Below are 19,974 nucleotides of genomic sequence, written 5' to 3'. Positions count from 1 at the left end.
AGAGAAAAGAGAGAACAATTGATTGGCAATGAATATATGCAGGAGTGAAGGACAATCTAAAAGAAGAGAAGCAAAACATAAAACACAAAAAGAAAAAATATTCGCTATCCAATAAACACATACTGATTTTGAAGGTAGATATGTAGAGACAACCCAAGGGTTATAGGTCTAGAGGAACATGAAATATTTAAAAAAAATCTTAATACCAAAAGTCCAAGAGGAAATACAAGAAAGCTGCCTAGGACTTCTGAACACAGAAATGGAAATACCCATTGAAAGATTGGATAAATTGTCTGCAGAAAAAAAAAAAAAACACTTCTAAATGCAGAGGTCTGTTCTCATCATTTTCCTGTTCAAATCCTTATTGCATTTATTACAATTACAATCACATTGTTTACAGGTTGAAATATAACCTCTTTATTCTGACATTCAAGATCCACCACAGTCTGTCTCTAACCCATTTTTCTAGCCTTCTCACATATTTCTCCCTTTTGACTGTTCTATATTCCAGCCACCTGTACTACTAACCATTACCTGATCTCTAATCGGTCACCAAGTTTTGTCACTTCTATGTCTATAATTTCTCTTGCTTCTGTATCTTTTTTTTCTACTCTCACAGCTTCTCCCTCAATTCAATCCCTCCCCAGCACTCTTCTGTACTGTTACAATTACCTTTAATTGATCTCTCTGCTTCAAGACTTTCACTCCAATCCATCCTCCACATAACTGCCAAAATGATTTTCCTAAAACATAGATCCTAACCTGTCATCACCCCACTTCCCTTGCTCAGTAGACTCCAGGGGTTCCCTCTTACCTCCAGGACTGTGTATAAGCTACCCTTTTAGGCATTTAAAACTTATTCCACCCTTAACCCAACCCACCTTTTCAGTCTTACTACACATTACTCTCCTTTGTATAGCATATAGTTCTACCAAATAATAACTTATTTTACCAGCTCTGTACTTTTGTCCTACTTGTCCTCCAGTACTTCAAACATACTTTCTTTCACCTCTACATCTGAGAATGACTAATATCTGGTATTTGACAAAAAAGAAAATAGATCAATAGAATAGATGACACATATCATAAATTTAATGAAATATATGCAAAAGGGTAGTGTTTGAGAAAGGATTGAGACTGGACCTATGATTTCATTAATATAGGGAATACTCACATTGAGGAACTTCCTTCAAAATGTAGGTTTCTACTTCTTTGCACATGTGTGTGTGTATATATATGTATATATATATGTATGTATGTATATATATATATCTATACACACATACCCATAACTATGCATAACTATATATTTATGTATATATAAAAACATATATGCATGTATATATAGCTATATATAACCATACAACTATAAAACTATAACTACATATAACTATGCAGCTATAATTATAATATACAGTTATATCTAACTGTAATAACCATATAATATATATGTGTATATACATCTGAACATACACACACACACACACACACACACACACACACACACACCTAGTCACCCCCCTCCAAAAAAAAAAAACCAACAGAGTTTGTTCCAAGACAGAGACGAACAAAATTAGGGTGTGTGTATGTCCACGCTTTTATTTCTCTCATAACCTGGTTTGAAGTACATTGCATGGGAGTTATAGTCTAGAACTAAGCCCCCCCTTAGAGGGGCCAGTCCAGAACTGGCTCCCTTTGGGATCTGGGGGTACAGAGATATATACCTTTTCAACAGGGGCTGATATCATCCTGCCATCATTCTGCCTCCTGATAGAGGAAATATCTGTTCTTTGAGACCAACTCATCATCATACCAGACCACTCCCTGTCTTGGGCTATCTAGGCAGAAGAATCTAACTCCACTCAAACCTGAGTAGGATAAAATCAATTCAGGCTTGGGTCCAATTTGACCAAGATAAGAAGATTCTATGCAATCTTACTACCAGTAATGTCCTTCTGAAGAACTTTGGAGCCAAAAGGGTTGGCTTGGGTGGGTAGGTGGCTGGGGGGAAGGTCTGAGAATCCTTTTTAAAGATATATAGTTATATAAACATAGAACTGCCTAGGGCACTGAGAAGTTAAGTGACTTGCCCAAGGTCACATAAACACTTTCAGAGATTGTAAATGAACCCAATTTTTTTTTCTGGTTTACAGTCAGCTCTCTACCCACTCACTATGCCACACTACCTGTAAAATAAACCTATGATAAATTCATAATCGGTTTGAGTAGGGGAAGACCCTCAGGGTTTCTGGCCAAAACAGAAACAACTGCTATTGACATTCACTCTGAGCCATCTGGGCTCAAACAATGACCAAGTGAGGTTTAGGTGGCAGCTGTTGTTGGCCAATCAATGAGAGTCAAAGTGATTTGAGTTTAATACACGGTCCTTAAGAAAGATATTTAGCCTTTAAACCCGAGGTATTCTGTCAGGTTTCAGAGATCAAAATTTACATTCCTTTGGGCAGGGCATTCACAGGTAAGGGTATGATACACTATATGGACAGAGGGAGAGGAAGGAGGAAGGAGGAGGAGGAGGAGGAGGAAAAAGAATAGGGAAGGAGAAGGAGAAGGAGAAGGAGGAGGAGAAGGAAGGAAGGAAGGAAGTGTGTGGGTGAGAACACCCACCAGCAATTAAGAATCAGAGGTCTCTCAATTTTAGAAACAGAAAACTTCTTTATTATAATCTCACGAGAAAGGGCAGTCTGAGAGGCGGTGTGGCGCGTAGAGGGCAGAGCTTAGCTTTATACCCTAATGCAAATAACCCTCCCCCGCCCCCCCACCCCCCCACTGACCTTTACTCTCATTGGTGGAGTTCAGGCTCACAATCTCGTGAGAAATATAACCCAGGTACAATGGACAAGGAAACGCTAATTGAGCCAATAACAATTCTTAAGAATGCTTATATCCTTATTTGACGAGGACACAGTTCAGGTGATTTTAGTAACTCAAAACTTAGGCCTAGTTGTCGTTCAGAAGCCCTGGCCATGCCAAAAGGTCCCCACCCCCATTCATCCCACTTAACTCACAGAAAGGCCTAGATCCAGATTCCATGAGAGGGCTTCACCATCCCACTCAAAAGGAAGGAAGGAAAGAAAGAAGGAAGGAAGGAAGGAAAGAGCTGTGTTGTCCAACTGGAGCTAACCAGTTGAGTGTTCAGTGGAGCAGCTCTTACTAATCACATGTAGTTGCTTATCCTTCATTCTCTAAGAAAACCATGACATCAGGAATTGATGACATAATTTGCAAGTGAATTGGATTTAAGTGAGGGAGGGCTGTGCAAAATCACTAGCCTCAGTTGGGTCCAGTGGCAAGATATAGATCAGGATGACTAGAGATGACCCCAGATGCAGTGGGAGACCTTGGCCTTTTAAGCTAAGGTTTTGTCTTTCCCAGGTTTCGGTTTGTCTGAAGCAACATACCTTTAGTGATTAAGGTTAGTTACCTGGCAAATGAGACAAAGAATGGCCTCTTTTACCTAGAGGAGGAGGAGGAGGAAGAAGAAGAGGAGGAGGAGGAGAAGAAGGAGGAGGAGGAGGAGGAGGAGAAGACAAAGAAGAAATCTGGGAAGGGAAGACCCTCAGAGTTTCTGGATCTTGGGCTGAGACCTATTGTTGACCAAGCAATGAGAGTCAGAGTGATTTGGGTTTCAGAGTCTAATCCTTGGCAGGAGGAGGGGAGAAAATAAAGAAGAGTATTGTTGGGACCTTTAAATTCTTTGCCCTCTACGGTTTTCCCAGAATTCACTACTTTAAGTAATTTTATTTGTATTTTAGGAAGTTCCTTTCTAAGTTTGGCCTCAAGGTTTGTGGGCAACTACAAAATCATTCAGCACAAGCTGTTCTTCTTACCTTTGGTATGAGCAGGAAGCACAGAGGTATTTTCAGGGAAAGAGATTATTTGAGGCTGATAGTGTTACTTTTTTTTTTTTTGAGGGAGGAAGGCAGGGCAATTGGGGTTAAATGACTTGCTCAAGGTCACACAGCTAGTAAGTATGTCAAGTATCGGAGGTCACATTTGAACTCAGGTCCTGCTGACTCCAGGGCCAGTGCTCTACTCGCTGGGCCACCTACCTAGCTGCCCTGATAGTGTTACTTTCAATGTTGTGTTCGGTCAAGACATCCCTCTAGACTGACTAAACTCAAATCCATATCTTATGCAATGGAAAGAATTTTTAAGGTATTTATTTATTTTTTTCTTTTAAAAATTAGATCCATGATAGACTAGTTTAGCATAACACTTATTCCTAAACTTTATAAGGCATGAAGAATGTGATTGAGTATGAGCTCTGAGTTCTGCTCTTTCTGCCAAGCAGCCCCTGTGCTCACCCACACCCAAGCCTTAGCTAGGCCTTCAATCTTCAACATTACTGAGAGGATAAGGGACTTGTCCAAGATCACACAAGTAATGAATGTCTTAACTGACATTTGAACAGAGAACTTATTACAAATCCACCAATACATTATCCTTCTTCTGCCACTTACTCTCTTTGTAACTTTGGGCAATTTATTTCACCACTCTGAGCTCCATATTCATCTACAAAGTAAAGGAATTTGGATTAGAATATTTCTGAAGTCCTTTTTATCCCCAAAAGTCAATTTCATAGCAATTTACTAATTATAATTAGAGAGGTAGCATAACATAGGTGACAGTACATTGGACAAGAAGACCTGGGTTACACTTAACTGTGTAATGAAGGGCAAATTACTTGAATTCTCTGAACCTCTGATCCCTCATCTGTAAAATGGGGTGACAAATACCTATGGAGTGTACCTGAGGTGTTTTTCTGAGTCTCAAGAGATCATATATACAACATTCTATGCAAACTTTAAGGTATTTTATAAATATGAGCTTTAATTAAGTACATAATATTCATTGGACAGAATATGCTATGATTCACATCTCCAAAGAAGATCAGACAAGAGGCAGTAGGTTTCAATTTTTGTTGTTGCACAGTTGTGTCTGACTATGAGTCCATGGAACATTGCTGTCCATTGAGTTTTCTTGGCAAAGATACTCCATTGGATTCAGTAGGTCCTTTTGTCGTTCAGATAGAGGTTAAGTGACTTGCCCAGAATCGCCTAGCCAAAACTTGTCTGAGGCTGAATTTGAACTCAGGTCTTCCTGATTGACTCCAGACCCAGTGTTTTTTCACTGAGCCACCAGCAGCCTGTGTGTCTTCAATTTTATGGAAAACTTAAACATGAAAATTCAATTAAGTGGTTAATTGAACATAGAATTCATTTGGAGAAAACATTTTTAGAAATCACTACCTTTTTCTTCAGTCTGGTGATTGTTTTTGGCATTGTGCCTTTCAGGGAGAGTCTTTTTAAAAAGATCTCTGACTGTGTCTGTTCTGTGCCATGGCCAACTTTCTCCTAGTCCCACAATAGGTCAGATCCTTGGCTTCTCTTGGGTAAAGCATGGCATTTTCCCAATCATGTGGTACTAGATATTAGAAGGAGTGAGAGAAGAAAAGAGAAAAAGGAATAGAAATATATCCCACTTTATAAGAATCTATTTGCAGTTATGTTTTCATGACCCCCAATGTCAAATCAGTTACCAAGTCCTACTCTTTCTTCTTGGACCTCTAAATTTATTGCTCTTCTTTTCCATTTTGTCATCACCACTGAAATGCAGGTGCGCATGCTCTTACATTTACAGTATTACAGTAGCATCCTTACTAGTCTTGATGATTCAAGTCATTTCCCTTTTCTGATTCATTTCTTCAAATTGCTCCTAGATTATCTTACTGAAACAACAGTTTCATTGCTCAAAAGACCTCAAATGGCTTCTTCATATCCTATCTATATACTAAAATCCAAAATCCTTATTCAGATATTTAGGTCCTCTATAATCATGTCTCAGCCTCCCTACTTTTCCAAATTCATTTTACACTAATATTCTCGATGGACACATTCTGTTTCTATCAAATTGATCTGGCTCATTCAACAAATGTATCTCAAGTATCCCCTGTGATTCCTGCCATTTGTTATTCAGTTTCCCCACCTCCTCATCTTCTCTAGCTATGAAACTATCTATAATTTCAACGTCCAATTCAAATCTTAATTTCTTCTGCAAAGTCTCTAGGCTCTTGTAGCTTTATGCCCTCATTATCATTTTATGTACATATTTCTTAGATCCATACCTAGGATGTCACTTGAAGGCAAAAATGGCATTTCTTCCTTCTTTTTGTATCCCTAGCATGATGTCTTGCACACAAATGCCATGCAGTAGTAAATATTCCTGGGTTGGCCATAGTTACGTCCAACGTAAGCAAAGTTTATAGTGAGTCCAATTTGGCCGTTGCTGGTTAAACTACCCATTCAGTAACAGAATCTGCTATTTGTGATTCAGCCTCTACTTTTGAATCCATGTGTATTGGTTATAGTGGCTATACTTGAATTTATCCAAAATGTAGACTTATGTTTGAATCTGCTTTTTTCATGTAAATGCCAATCTATGAGTCATTACTTTTTAGTCAGTTCCCTAAGTACCTACATTTTTCTGAATGTGCTTTTCATAGATGGCTATGAATTGCTAAATTGATTCATTGGGTAAAACACATAAAAAAATTGACAGTGAAAATCAAATGTCTTTATTGTTTACATTTTATTAATTACATTCATTTTGAAAAAAAAAATCGTTGTGTTTCTGGACCTACCTTCTCTATGAGACTGCTAATGGCACTGGAGATTTACAATGAGTGCTTATGTGGAAAAGCTTTGCTCCTGTAAAGCAACACGATGTCTTTAAATATTGGACACTTTTACACAATGGAGCATTAGTATTCTGCCTCAGAGGAAATTTGTATAAGAAATCACAATAAGTTGTTCTAAGGTGATTATTGGATTGGGTTCTACATCAATAGAAACCAGAATTGTATAGCCTGAAGTGATCCACTAATATGAAGCACCCTACTGTTATGAGGGGACATTTCCCCTAAGGAAGAAGCACATCATACAAATGACTCTTGGATATAGAAGGGGAAGAAAAGAATAGGAATTCATACTGTGCTAAGTACCTTACAAAAATTATTCATTTGATCCTCTCCACAACCTTGGGAAGTCAGTAGTGTCACCCCCATTTTAGTTGAGGAAAATAAGGCAAAGAAAAGTTAAGTGACTTGCTGAGGGTCATACAGTTAGTAAGTGTCTGAGGCTAGATTTTAACTCAGGTTCTCCTGCCTCCAGGCCCAGCACTCTGTCCACTGTGCAACCTTGCTGCAGACTTAGAGGGTGAGGCGGTTGTCCCTAGAGCAGAACGATTACTGTTTAGTTAGACTTACCATTAGGAAGCAATGTTCTGCTTCTAGAGCATCATTTTCAGCATTTATTTCTTCCACTATGATAGACTAGGGAAAAATGAATTTTCAGACTCTTAAATAAGCACTGCTATTTGTACTGAAGTTTGGGGTCACCTTTACCAACATTGGGGAAGCCTAGATGTGAGCAATACCCTGAGTATAGTAATAGTGACCCCTACAGGTGAGAGCAATGAGCCACCATGAGAAGATGGTGCTCTGGGGTCAGCTCCTTACATTTGAACCAGTAGACATAGTACTAAGTATTGGCATTTGTACTTTGTCCATTTACACTTTTGTGTGTGTATATATGTACACACAAACACACATACACACTTTCCTTTACCTTCTGCTTTCCTCCAAAATTTTTTCAAAAGTTTCCTCAATTGCTCCTTTACCAGGAATTCTTTGTATAAGACAATGAAGACCATATCAGAGTGACACTTTTCTAGTGAACGGGGCTTACTACATTTGTTGCTTTGGAGGGAAAGGAAACACATCAGATTTAAAAGTTTTAGCACGTATGCTAGCAAAGCAATAATTTATGCACATGAATAGGCCAAAAAAATCCTTAAAACAATATTAATTTGTTTCACAAATACCAAATATCACTGTTAGTGAAAAATAAATTCATGACTAGTAGATTTAAATGGAATTAGTAAAAATAAATGAACTACATTAACTACATGAATTCTTTAGCAGCCTTTTCCTCCAAATAATTGGGAACATCACTGGTGAATGTTCCCTCACCATGTCTTCTATTTCTAAAATAGGGGAAAGGTCATTTAAAGGTTAAAATATTCATATTTGCTTGAAAGATAATAGAAAATAAGTGTTTCTTTTCAATACTATGAAGAAAATCATTTGGAATAAATTTTAACAAATTATTTTAGTGCTTTAAATGACATATTATTATAGTCTTATTACCTTAAATACAAAATGATCTTTATCCAAATTTTAGGAAAATGATATCAATTTGTTAAAGTTCCAATATATCCAATTACAGCTTTGAAATAACTTGGAAAATAACAGAAACCTAGCTATTTTTAAAATTATAGCTTTGTTTTCTGCTTTTTTGAAGGAATTCATCCAATTAAGCAGATTCTCACGCCTAACTGCACTCATTGCCTTTATTTCTTATGGACTGACAATTTAATTAATTAGTTAATTTTGTTAAGATGAATGGAACAAAACACTTTGGCAAGCATAGAATGGTGGATTGAAAATAGACATTAAAGCCTAGTCCAACCTGAATAAAGAATCTGCTGCTCTCCCATTCTCAAGAAATGGTCATCCAACTATCAATATTTCTAATGAGGAAGAACTCACTACTTCTCAAAGACAGCAAGTTCAATTTTTTACTTTACCTTTAGTTTTTCAAGGTTCTTTGGATAGAACTAAGATCTCTTGGCTACATGGAGAGCAACTCCAATGTAGCCCTTGAACATTTAATGCTCTTAGTGTATGGCACAGATGAAGACGTTATGAGTTTTGTGGAACAGAGCACTATTGAAAGATTTGATCAACCTGATTCATCATAATGTATGCAGCAAATCCATAATTGTAGGGGATATAGAAATGATGATCTTTGAATGAGCTGTGGTGAGCTAGATTGACCAACTTTATAATGGCCTTCAGTAGTGCAGTACACAGCATCTTAATGTGATAGTAATGATGGTGATAATGATAGTAACAATAGCTAGCATTTACATAACATTTTATGGTTTTCAAAGCAGTTTACAAATATGATCTCCTATTATCCTCACAACCATCCTGGGAGTTAGGTGGTGCAGTGGATAGGGTACTGAGCCTGGACTCAGGAGAAACTGAGTTCCATTTCAGCATCAGGCACTTACTAGCTTTGTGACCCTGGCCAAGTCACTTAACCTGTTTGCCTCAATTTCCTCAATGTAAAATGGGAACCTGGAGAAGGAAATGGCAAACCACTTTATTATCTCTGCCAAGAAAATACCATAAAAATGGAGTCATGAAGAGCCAGATATGACTAAACAAATTAACAGCAAAAGGATTATATGTTTACAGAGAGAAAACTGAGGAAGGGGTTGTGATCTACCAAGGTTTACAAAGCTAGTAAGTATCTGAGCTCAGGTTTGATCTTTGGTCTTCTTGACCACAGGTCTAGAATTCTATCTAAAATTCTCAGATGAGTATAAATGAACTTACCTGTTCAATGATCTGGGGGCATCCCAAAAAGACAAATCATTTTCAGGTAATGAACTTTCCAGATGATCATTTTTCGCCTTTAAGAAACCTAGATTTTGATCAGATTCATTGGGACCATCAAACAGTATACCATTGCCCAGCCTACTGGAAGAGAAAACACCATAAATTTGCTATAGACTACCACATGACAAAGCATCTCTTGAAATATTGAAAACCATTCAAAGTAAGACATTTACAAATGTATCCTAAAAAGAATTCTCAATTAATAGTGAGCAGTTAATAAATACAGATAATTCTTTGCTTTCCCATGATGTGCATGCATTTGAATGTGTGTATGTGTGTGTGTGCGTGTATGTGTGCAATATAGATTGTACAAATTGAAAAAAAAAATACCAAGCAAGGCCTGAACAATTTATTCCAATCATGGGGTTAAATGAAAACAAAACAAAACAAAAAGTGAGTTGAAAATCAGTATCATTTAAAAAGGAGAAGGGTGTGGAAGAGTGTGAAAAAATAATGAAACGAAAAATATGAGAATGCCTTGTTTTAGGCAGATTTGAGGCACAAAGGTATTAAATTCTGAGGAAGACAGAAAAGGTAGCCAAACACAGGAAGAAAAAAAGAGTAGATGGAAAGATATGGAAGGAAGGAAAAGGTAGGAAGCATAATGGTGTGGCAGCAGTTTATATTCGTTAACTGAGATGAGAAGGAATGCTTGTAGTAGCTTTGTAAGGTTCACAAAATGCAACAGTTGGCACAGTGGATAGAGTGTTGGCACTGGAGTTGGGAAGACTTGAGTTCAAATCCAGCCTCAGATACTTAGGAGCTGTGTGAACCTGAGCAAGACACTTTATCTCTATTTGACTCATTTTCCTCAACTGTAAAATGATAATAATAACATTTACCTCACACAGAGTTGTTGGGAAGTCCTCAAATAAGAGAACATTTGTAAAGTGCTGAGCACAGGGACTGTAATGTAGTAAGTGCTATATAAATATTTATTCGTTGCCCCTATCCCCCTTTGATCCATAACAACCCAGTGATGTGTGCAGTATCAGTATTATTATCTTTATTTTACCAAGCAGAAAAAGAGGCAGGCAGAAGTTAAGTGACTGATCATGTAGGTAGAAGTCCATGTCAAAGCTCAGATATAATGCCACATTTCCTGACTTCGAGTCCACCAGTCTTCAAGTTCACCCTGCTGCATCTCATCCTGCCTATACACACCCCATTTATGTGTGTGTGTGTGTGTGTGTGTAAGTGTGTACACACGTGAATAGATATATACATATATATAGGAAACATATGTAATACTCACGTATTTATATGCATAATTACAAATATATAGCCTGTTCATATGTGCATTATGGATATTATAAAAATAAGAGGAAGAGTAAGTTTGATATATAAATTTTGCTTACATTTTTTCTCCTCAAGAAAGACATTCATCACATGTACAAAGTCAATAAAATGATCATTAGATTACCCATTACAAGGCAGCAATACGCTTGTTGCACCGTACCCTTATAAATGGATTGATGGACATCCAGATTCTGCTGTTGTACTTTCTGAAACTAACACTCCTCAAAGCGATTTCATCTGGGACTCATCTGAGGCAGACGAGAAACTGTTTGGATATGGTAACTTTGTCCTCTGTGTAATAGTAATTGGTGAGAATTTGGTGTGTGTCTAACCAAAGTTTTCTGCCAGAAACCATGAGCTTCTTTTTCCATTTGCTTGGATTTTAATGAGAAGAGCTAGAAAGAAACTCTCCTTATGGCTAGTTTCCTAAGCTTTCCTGGGAAACGTAGGCTCAGCATTTGTTATTCTAGATATCTGGGACTGGCTATTTATGCCCATTCTTAAATGAGCCAATAGCATGAAATGGGAAAATGTCTCTTAGCATCCACGTGAAGATCGATAACCTCTGGTGTTGTTTTTTGGAATCATTGCATTTGGCAGGTGGCTGCCCTCTATATTTCTGAATGGGAACACTTTTAATACATGTAGACATCATTATACGACCAGCAGATGGGGAAGATATGCAAAGGAAAAATGAACATTTTGTATTCCAAATTAAAAAAAAAAAGAAAACTGTGCTTCTAAGAACGAAATTTAGTAAGTTGGTATGAAAATTTGAAGCATATAAATTACACAAGCATAGTTAATTACATTAATTAGCCTATTCAAAGCAAAGTACTCAAGGAAAGTGTTGATTTTCTCGGAATTCTTAAAATGTGTAAAGATGTAACATCCTACTTGGGAATGTACCCCTCAGCAAGTAACTTCGTTCAGGATTGCAACCTGGGCCAAGAAGGTGGATGGCCACTATTAACTCTGTATCTTACATTACACTCCAGAATACTCTGTTGGTGTTGCCACTGTTCTGCCTCTGAACTAACTGCTTTCTAGGCAGCTTTCAGAGACATACAGGAGTCTGTTTTGATTGATTACCTTAGAGACTCAGTACTCCTAACAGAAGAACAATTTTTACTCAGCTCGATAAAAGTCTGATGACTAGGGAATAAGGAAGGGCTATAGAGGCTGGCAAAGGATTTTAATCTATGAAAGTAGAAGGAGAGACTCAGACTGGGAATTTTTTCTTTTCCTTTTTGAGATTTAACATAAAATAAAATAACATAAAGTTATTTTATACAAAACCCTGAAATATATATTTTTTGCTGGACCTCCACTTAATTAGTATAAGGATTTTTTCAAACTATGAAATATGGAATCATTCACAGAGGATGGAATACCAAATATTTAGGGATAAAAATCAAATCATGGGGGGAAGAGCCAAGATGGTGGTGGGAAAGCAGGGACTTGCCTAAAGCTCTCCCCCAGGACTCTCCAAACACCCATAAAAATGGCTCTGAACAAATTCTAGAACTGCAGAATGCATGAAATAGCAGAGTGAAGCAGGGCTCCAGCCCAGGACAGCCTGGATGGTCGCTGGGTAAGGTCTATCGCACCATGCTGGGAGTAGAGAGGAGCAGAGCCCAGCATGGGCCACACCCAGACAAACCAGACCAGGAGCCAGGCAGAACAGACCTTAGCACCCCGAATCAGTGAGCTGTGACAGTTACCAGACTTCTCAACCCACAAACACCGAAAACAAAAGTGAAGGTTACTGGGGAAAAACCGTGGGGACAGAGTGAAAGGAGTTCACAGCTGGCCACTGCCCAGGGGGCAGCAGAGGTTGTGCAGCTCTGAGGCTGCTTACAGAACTTCAGCTGCAGTTGCCCACCTGGTGGGAGGAATTAAATGGCAGATCAGAGCGGGAGTGCAGAGCCTACTTAGATCTGAGTTGTGGTCAGGCTGGCAGTTCTTGGGGGAGGAAGAGCACTGGTGTGGCAGAGCTTGTTGTGTAGAAATAGCTCTGAAAACAACAGTCCCTTAAGCTTGGGACAAAGTACTCTCTACTCTACAAACAGTCATTCCCCGATGAAAAGCTCAAGGGTCAAGTAAGTTGGCTGGGAACATGAATAGGCAGGAAAAATGCTTTCAGATTCAGTCTCAGACTTTGGAATCTTTCTTTGGTGACAAAGAAGACCAAAACATACAGACAGAAGAAGTCAAAAAAGTAAAAGAGCTCACATCAAAAACCTCCAAGAAAAACATGAACTGGTCTCAGGTGCCATGGAAGATCTCAAAAAGGAGTTGGAAAAGCAAGTTAGAGAAGTAGAGGAAAAATTGGGAAGAGAAATGAAAGTGATGCAAGAAAACCATGAAAAACAAGTCAATGACTTGCTAAAGGAGACCCAAAAAATACTGAAGAAAATAACACCTTAAAAAATAGACTAGCTCAAAAGGCAAAAGAGCTCCAAAAAGCCAATGAGGAGAAAAATGCCTTGAAAGGCAGAATTAGCCAAATGGAAAAGGAGGTCCAAAAGACCACTGAAGAAAATACTACCTTAAAAATTAGATTGGAGCAAGTGGAAGCTAGTGACTTTATGAGAAATCGAGTTATTATAAAACAGAACCAAAGGAATGAAAAAATGGAAGACAATGTGAAATATCTCATTGGAAAAACCACTGACTTGGAAAATAGATACAGGAGAGATCACTTAAAAATTATTGAACTACCGGAAAGCCATGATCAAAAAAAGAGCCTAGTTATCATCTTTCAAGAAATTATCAAGGAAAACTGCCCTGATATTCTAGAACCAGAGAGTAAAATAGAAATGGAAAAAATGGGGTAAATTATGTCACATGGAAGTGGCACGAAAAAGCAGTTCTTTGGAAGGAAGAGGGGGCAGGTGAGGGGGAATGAGTGAATCTTGTTCTCATCAGATTTGACCTGAGGATGGAATAACATACACACTCAATTGGGTATCTTACCCCACAGGAAAGAAGGAGAAAGGAGATAAAAATGGGGGGATGATAGAAGGGAGGGCAGATGGGGGAGGAGGTAATCCAAAGCAAACATTTTTGAAAAGGGACAGGGTCAAGGGAGAAAATTGAATAAAGGGGGATAGGATAGGAAGCAGAAACATATAGTTAGTCTTTCACAACATGAGTATTGTGGAAGGGTTTTGCATAATGATACACATGTGGCCTATGTTGAATTGCTTGCCTTCTTAACGAGAGTGGGTGGGGAGAGAAGAGGGGAGAGAATTTGGAACTTAAAGTTTTAACAGCAGATGTTCAAAAAAAAAGGTTTTTGCACACAACTAGGAAATAAGATATACAGGCTGTGGGGCATAAAAATTTATCTTGCCCTACAAGAAAGTAAGGGAAAAGGGGATGGGGGGGGAGCGGGGTGACAGAAGGGAGGGCTGACTGGGGAATGGGGCAATCAGAATATATGCCATCTTGGAGTGGGGGGGGAGGATAGAAATGGGGAGAAAATTTGTAATTCAAACTCTTGTGGAAATCAATGCTGACAACTAAAAATATTAAATAAATAAATTAATTAAATTTTAAAAAATTAAGCTAAAAATAAATTAAATAAACCCAATTAAAAAATCAAATCATATTATAAGTGGTTTGTGCTATGTATGATTTCCTTTTAAAAAGACATCCTATTGAATTAGTTCTGTCAATATCTGTGGTTTAGAGCTTTAGTTAGCTTATTTATATATCCAAAATGATCTTATCTGTTTTGGCTATAATACACAATATCAGAACATGGTCAAAGGGCTAAAAGATAAATTTTTGGGAAAACTACAATTATTGGTATCTGTAATATTTCCTGAAATTTGTATCTAATGCATTTCAGAAGAAAGTAACTGAAATGAAAGTAGAACACAGATAATTGATGTTTCATGAGAAGGCACACTGAGTTAATGATAGTTTAAAAAAAATTGTACTAATGAGACCCTAATAATGAAATAAAAGAAGAAAAGCCTCCTTTTGGATTACTTGGGGATGTGCTCTGACCTACCCAAGGTTTACATCCTAATGCTTTAGCTGACATTGGAGAAGTGAATTCCAGGGCACATTTAAAATCATTTATATTATAGTCTGGAATTGATTAGGGAGTACAATGAGTAAAAACATCACATCATTAAATGTCAGCAAATAAAAAGACTCATTTTCAAATAGCTCTAAGTTTAAGTGGCCAGCAGGATATTGCCCCTCATCCTACTTCACAGTAGAGTTGGGAGAGAGAAGGCAACTTTTCAAGTTAAAAGACAACTTACCTCATGGTAGAATATGTTTCAAGAGTTAATGCTAGTGTTTGTGAGCAGAGGACACTGAGAGGTGTCAGTGACAGCAGGACCTGGAAGTTACTTCTGGCTTCCATACTTGTGTATATGAAATAAGCGAAAAAGAAAGGTTTAGATCACCTTCAGGGGCCACAGATGTCATCTACAAAATAGCCCAGAACATCACTTAGAAATATAGCAAGTTTTTGCCACATTCAAAACAAGGGATTGTGATTCCACTGAATGATAAACCGCACCATGGTTAGCAATTCAAGCTACAGAATTTTTGCCATTTTCCTCCATTAATTTGAATATTTTAGCCTCCAGCTATATTTAACAATACATATGGATTTCACACACTTATATTGAATACTCTGTTTTTTCAAAGAAACACATTAATCCAAGCGACACTAACCCCTTTTTGACCAGAGGCATAATAAGTAGTCAAAATGAAATCCTATTCTAACTAAAGGAATGAGTTTCAAAAAAGGGAATAATGAAAAATTGAGCTCTCATCCAGTTCTTATCTTAATTATCTAGTAAAGATGAGAAAGTTATGGAGAGACACAGACAGAGATGTTGAAACATAGATTACCCAGAATTCCCTCCTTTTTCCTTCTCAGTCAGACATTGTAAACACTATCAATAGTAAAAAAATAATGCCAAGTTCTCCTTGAAGAGTGTATATCATTCAAGTATTTACTCCTTTAGAGGTTGTATAGAGGAAGTAAGGGGTATTTATATTCATTCTCTTAACATCTTTCTGCAAGTTTGCAAAAAGAAATAGAGGTTTTTAAATTTTCTTTTTCTAAGAGGATTAACAAAATGAAATATTTAAAACTGCAAAAATTGAAGACTTAATTACTGTCACAATGAATCAAATGATTATAAAATGAAAACTTCAATGTTTGAACAAACACAAGTTAAATCTTTTCACAACCACTGATTAAGGAGCGTTCACCAATAAGACAGAAAGAAGTCAGTCTTGAAGCACCAGAAGTCTTGTAATAGTAATTAAAACTGAATGAAGAAGAAAGAAGGATAAAATCTTTACAAACCAAGAGAGTGACTTAAAACAACTCATATAAGATAAGCTTTCTCATTTCAGAATATTACCTGAGAAACTTGGTTTTGATATTGATGAATTTTGATATTGATATTGATTGATTTGAAAAAAAACACATGGAAAACTTCTTGTTAGAGAGAGAATATGCTGTATTACCTGTGGGAAGTTCCAGAGGAAAGATAAAGACAAGTAGAGTTTCTGTTCACCCGGATATGTAATGTCCTCTCTGTGATGAGGTGTGCTGCTCTCTCAAAGATGCTAGTGAATGTACAGAATCTTCCTGTGCAGTGAATTCCTGTGAAGCCACAAAGGACTTTACCTGTTCACGGAAGTGACTGCTGTTCTTCCTTACTCCTGAGCTACTTCTTTCCTCTTCACTATACTTTGATCAGCATTCCAAACACATTCTTTATAGGGCTTACACTTGGGCCAAACAATCACATAGCTGTGTGTCATAGATGTCACAATTGTTATTCTCTCTGGAGATGAATGGACAATTTCCCTACTTTATGAGGTAGAAAATCCTACGTAATCCATAAAATCATGCAATGTTCTTATTATGAATGATTTATATTAACTTCTGGTGAATAAGTTCAAGATGTAAGGTACAGGGGAAAAATTCCACCTATTTAAACAACCACTAGTCCCATTCTTAGGAGGAAATAGTTTTTTCTTTAAATGAATGTGAATATAATAAAATAACGATTATTTAAGTGGGTTTCCCTGGTCATGAAGCAATGTTTTACAAGAAAGGTTTTTCCTGAAAAAAATTTCAAAGGAAATGGAAATAAGATCATCCTGTGAATCAAAGTCATGGAATTGATTGGGAACTGTATGTGTCTATAACTGTGTAGTCTCATTTGCAAAAACATGCATCACATTTATGAAATATTAACTACACATTGTTGTTTATTCTAATTCTAAGAGAAAAACAATATTGTTCATGCTTAAATTATTTGTATTTCATTCCAATTATTAAAATTTCTCTGTTTAGTGAGATTTATGAACTATAATGAAACTTTCATCAGAGCTTCAGGATCATTTGGACATTCAGGGGTTACTGATCATTCCCTACAGAGTACTGTTTTAGGATATTATGCCTCAGAACTTTCATTTCTTTAAAATAAGTTATTCTCACATTTTCTCAGGTCTCACATACCCTACAAGATTATTTTATTTTTTTCTGTTAAGTTTTTTTCTTATTGAAATGCAAACTTATGATACTTTATAAATTCTATAATTCTTGGTACATTATTAAAAATATTACTCTAGGCATAAGTATAGGTTCTAATGTTTTACCACTGAACTTTGGGAGATAGAGAAAAAAAGAAACTCATGAAACACCATTCTAATAGAGAGGTTCTCTTTGCAAATGAGATGCAACATGGATTCTTGGGAAGGATGTGGGATTTGGAGTCAGAGGCCTTGGGTTTGAATCCTCCTTTCACAAACTAGATGTCAGTTCTTAGGTCAATCACTTAACCTCTCTGTGGACTAAATGGTATCCAAGTTCTCTTCTATGCTAGAACAATTACTTTACCACCTGCTTTTTTCTGAAACAAAACACCCAGCATCAGAACTGCTATCCTAGTAAAAGATGAGAATTTGTTTTACCCTCCAAACAGTTCAAAATCAATCATTGTGGCTTAGAAAGTTACAAAGAAAAAATGCAAAGGATATTTTATAATGATCTCATTTCTGTTTATGAAATATGCGTATTATGATAGCAGCAAGTGAGGGAGTCAGACGCTTAGGTTTTCCATGACAGGTAAATCATATGAAGGATTAAGGGAAAAAGTAGACAAAGTTTCGCTATAACTAAAATGATAAAAATCTAAGAAAAGGGAAGCATGCTCAACTTTTTAAAAGTGAAGCTCTTTCAGTTAAAAAAGTCTTATTCAACTAGTTCATTACAAGAAAAAGAAATGAAAACTATACAACCCTTAAAAATTATTATCAGAGATGCAGGAATCAAAAATTTTAAACTAAATTAGATGTCCACAGAACTGAAGTAAATAAAAGGATATTATGGTTTCCTAAAAACCAAATCTAAAAAAGGTTCAATCTATAGTTCTAAATGGTATCACACCACCATCTACAGACAGAGATTCATTTCATATATTAGTGAAAAGGTGGTGATCAAGCCCTCAACTTTTCTAGGATAATTGAAGGGTTGGTATTTGGTCTCAAAAATAAACAAAAAAAAACTATAAGTAAAGATGTGGGGGGGGGATATTTTGATTTAATCTAAATATTTCATTATTTATGAAAAAATTGTAAATCAAGAAAATGCAAAAATTTTACTTTATTGGACATAGCTATCTCTCCAAGGTTTTAGATGATATGTGTTCTGGTCCCACAGTATTTAAAGAATTTAGAAGTCTAATGCCAGCATCTATGATTTGCACATCTTCTTGCATCTCATTTTGTAGCTGGAGGTTCCCTGATGTGGCAGTGCTTATAATGCATAGACCCATCACCAAATTTTAGGGCTCAATTCATTCTGAAAGATTATCTTGTCCAACTCCTTACATTTTACATATGAGGAACTGAATTCTCAAGAGATTTTGGGAGTTGCCTAAAGTCATACAGACAGTTACTGGTAATGCTGAGATGAGAATAAAAGTCATTTGACTCTTGGTTCAATATTCTCTCCACTACACCAAGATGCTTTTGAGTGATTTGCATAAACATGAACAAATTTCAAAAGGGACGATTCCATTTTTAAATGGGAGAAAGCAGACAGACACAAACTCAAAATCCTTATTGAAAAGATACCAGAGGTAAGAAGAGGAATAGTAGTGTGAGGAATAGAAGGAACTTTTAAAAAATAATTTTTATTTGTGGCTTCTGCTGTTTTTTTGAATCATCATCATTATCTCCACTGTCCTTCTTCCTACCCAGCCCAGAGAACCATCTCATATAGCAAATAGCATTTTAAGGACAGAAAAAGAAAAGAAAACTAGCCCAACTAATCAATACATTGAAAAAGTCTGAAAATATGTGTAGTGTGTAATAATTTTGGCCTTCCCACTTCCATGAAAGGATAGGTTTGCAGTGTCCTCTTTTATCTATTCATTAGAGAGCCATGCTTTATCTCCACAATTGTGTTACATTAAATTTTGACTTTTATGTATGTGTGTGGTTGTTCTTTCCATTTACATGCTGCAGTAATTGTACATATCATTTTCTTGGCTTTGCTTCTTTTAATATATGTCAGTTTGTGTAGATCTTTCCATGTATCTCTATATTCATGTCATTATTTCTTAGAGTACAGTAATCATTCATTACATTAAGTGCCATGATTTGTTTACCATTCCAACAATCAACGGTCATCTCCTTTGTTTCCAGTTCTTTACTATCACAAAAAGTGCTGCCATAAACATTTTAGTGTATATGGAGACTTTCTTTTTTATCAGTGGTTTCCTTGGGTTAGAAGCTCCGGTAGCAGAATCTCTGGTTTAACAAGCATGACATTTTCGTCACTATATTTGCGTGCCAATTCTTAGCTCCTCCAACAATGTGTTCATGTATCTATCTTCCCACAAGATCCCCAACATTGCTATTTTTTGGTTATCTTTGTCAATGTGTAGGATGTGAGGTAAAACCTTTGGGTTGTTTTAATTTTCATTTCTCTTATTATTAATTTGGAGCATTCTTTTGCATCCTCAAGAATACTTCGCAGTTCTTCATTTGAGAACTGTTTGTTCTTGTCCTTTGACCACTTACGTATATGTGTGCACAAATATGTACACATGTATACAAATATAGTT

At 36.7% G+C, this 19,974-nt stretch overlaps 2 protein-coding genes across 2 annotated transcripts in view; one reads left to right on the top strand and one right to left on the bottom strand.

Moving 5' to 3' along the window:
• The window catches only part of MYCT1 (MYC target 1), a 135,093-nt gene that overhangs the window by 8,879 nt on the left and 106,240 nt on the right, over positions 1-19,974 (top strand). The window lies entirely within an intron of this gene.
• Positions 7,983-15,236, bottom strand: LOC118858008 (VIP peptides-like). The gene is made up of 3 exons (XM_036768445.1): positions 15,130-15,236; positions 9,485-9,628; positions 7,983-8,064 (listed from the first exon to the last, which is right to left on the bottom strand). Exons 1-3 carry the CDS (start codon positions 15,231-15,233, stop codon positions 7,983-7,985), a joined length of 330 nt encoding a protein of 109 aa, XP_036624340.1. The 5' UTR covers positions 15,234-15,236.

The sequence above is a fragment of the Trichosurus vulpecula genome, chromosome 7 (genome assembly GCF_011100635.1).
Source record: "Trichosurus vulpecula isolate mTriVul1 chromosome 7, mTriVul1.pri, whole genome shotgun sequence".
NCBI classification, from domain to species: Eukaryota; Metazoa; Chordata; class Mammalia; order Diprotodontia; family Phalangeridae; genus Trichosurus; species Trichosurus vulpecula.
Note: the sequence above shows the minus strand (reverse complement) of the source record. Positions and strands in the feature narration are given on the sequence as shown.

Bases quoted from the DNA above. Each gene is read 5' to 3' on its own strand.
- LOC118858008 (XM_036768445.1), bottom strand. From the start codon at position 15,233: ATGGAAGCCAGAAGTAACTTCCAGGTCCTGCTGTCACTGACACCTCTC. The intron at 9,629-15,129 runs GTAAGTTGTCTT...TTTCTCTTCCAG, and splicing joins GAAACATATTCTACCATGAG to TAGGCTGGGCAATGGTATAC. The intron at 8,065-9,484 runs GTAAGTTCATTT...CCCCTATTTTAG, and splicing joins GCCCCCAGATCATTGAACAG to AAATAGAAGACATGGTGAGG.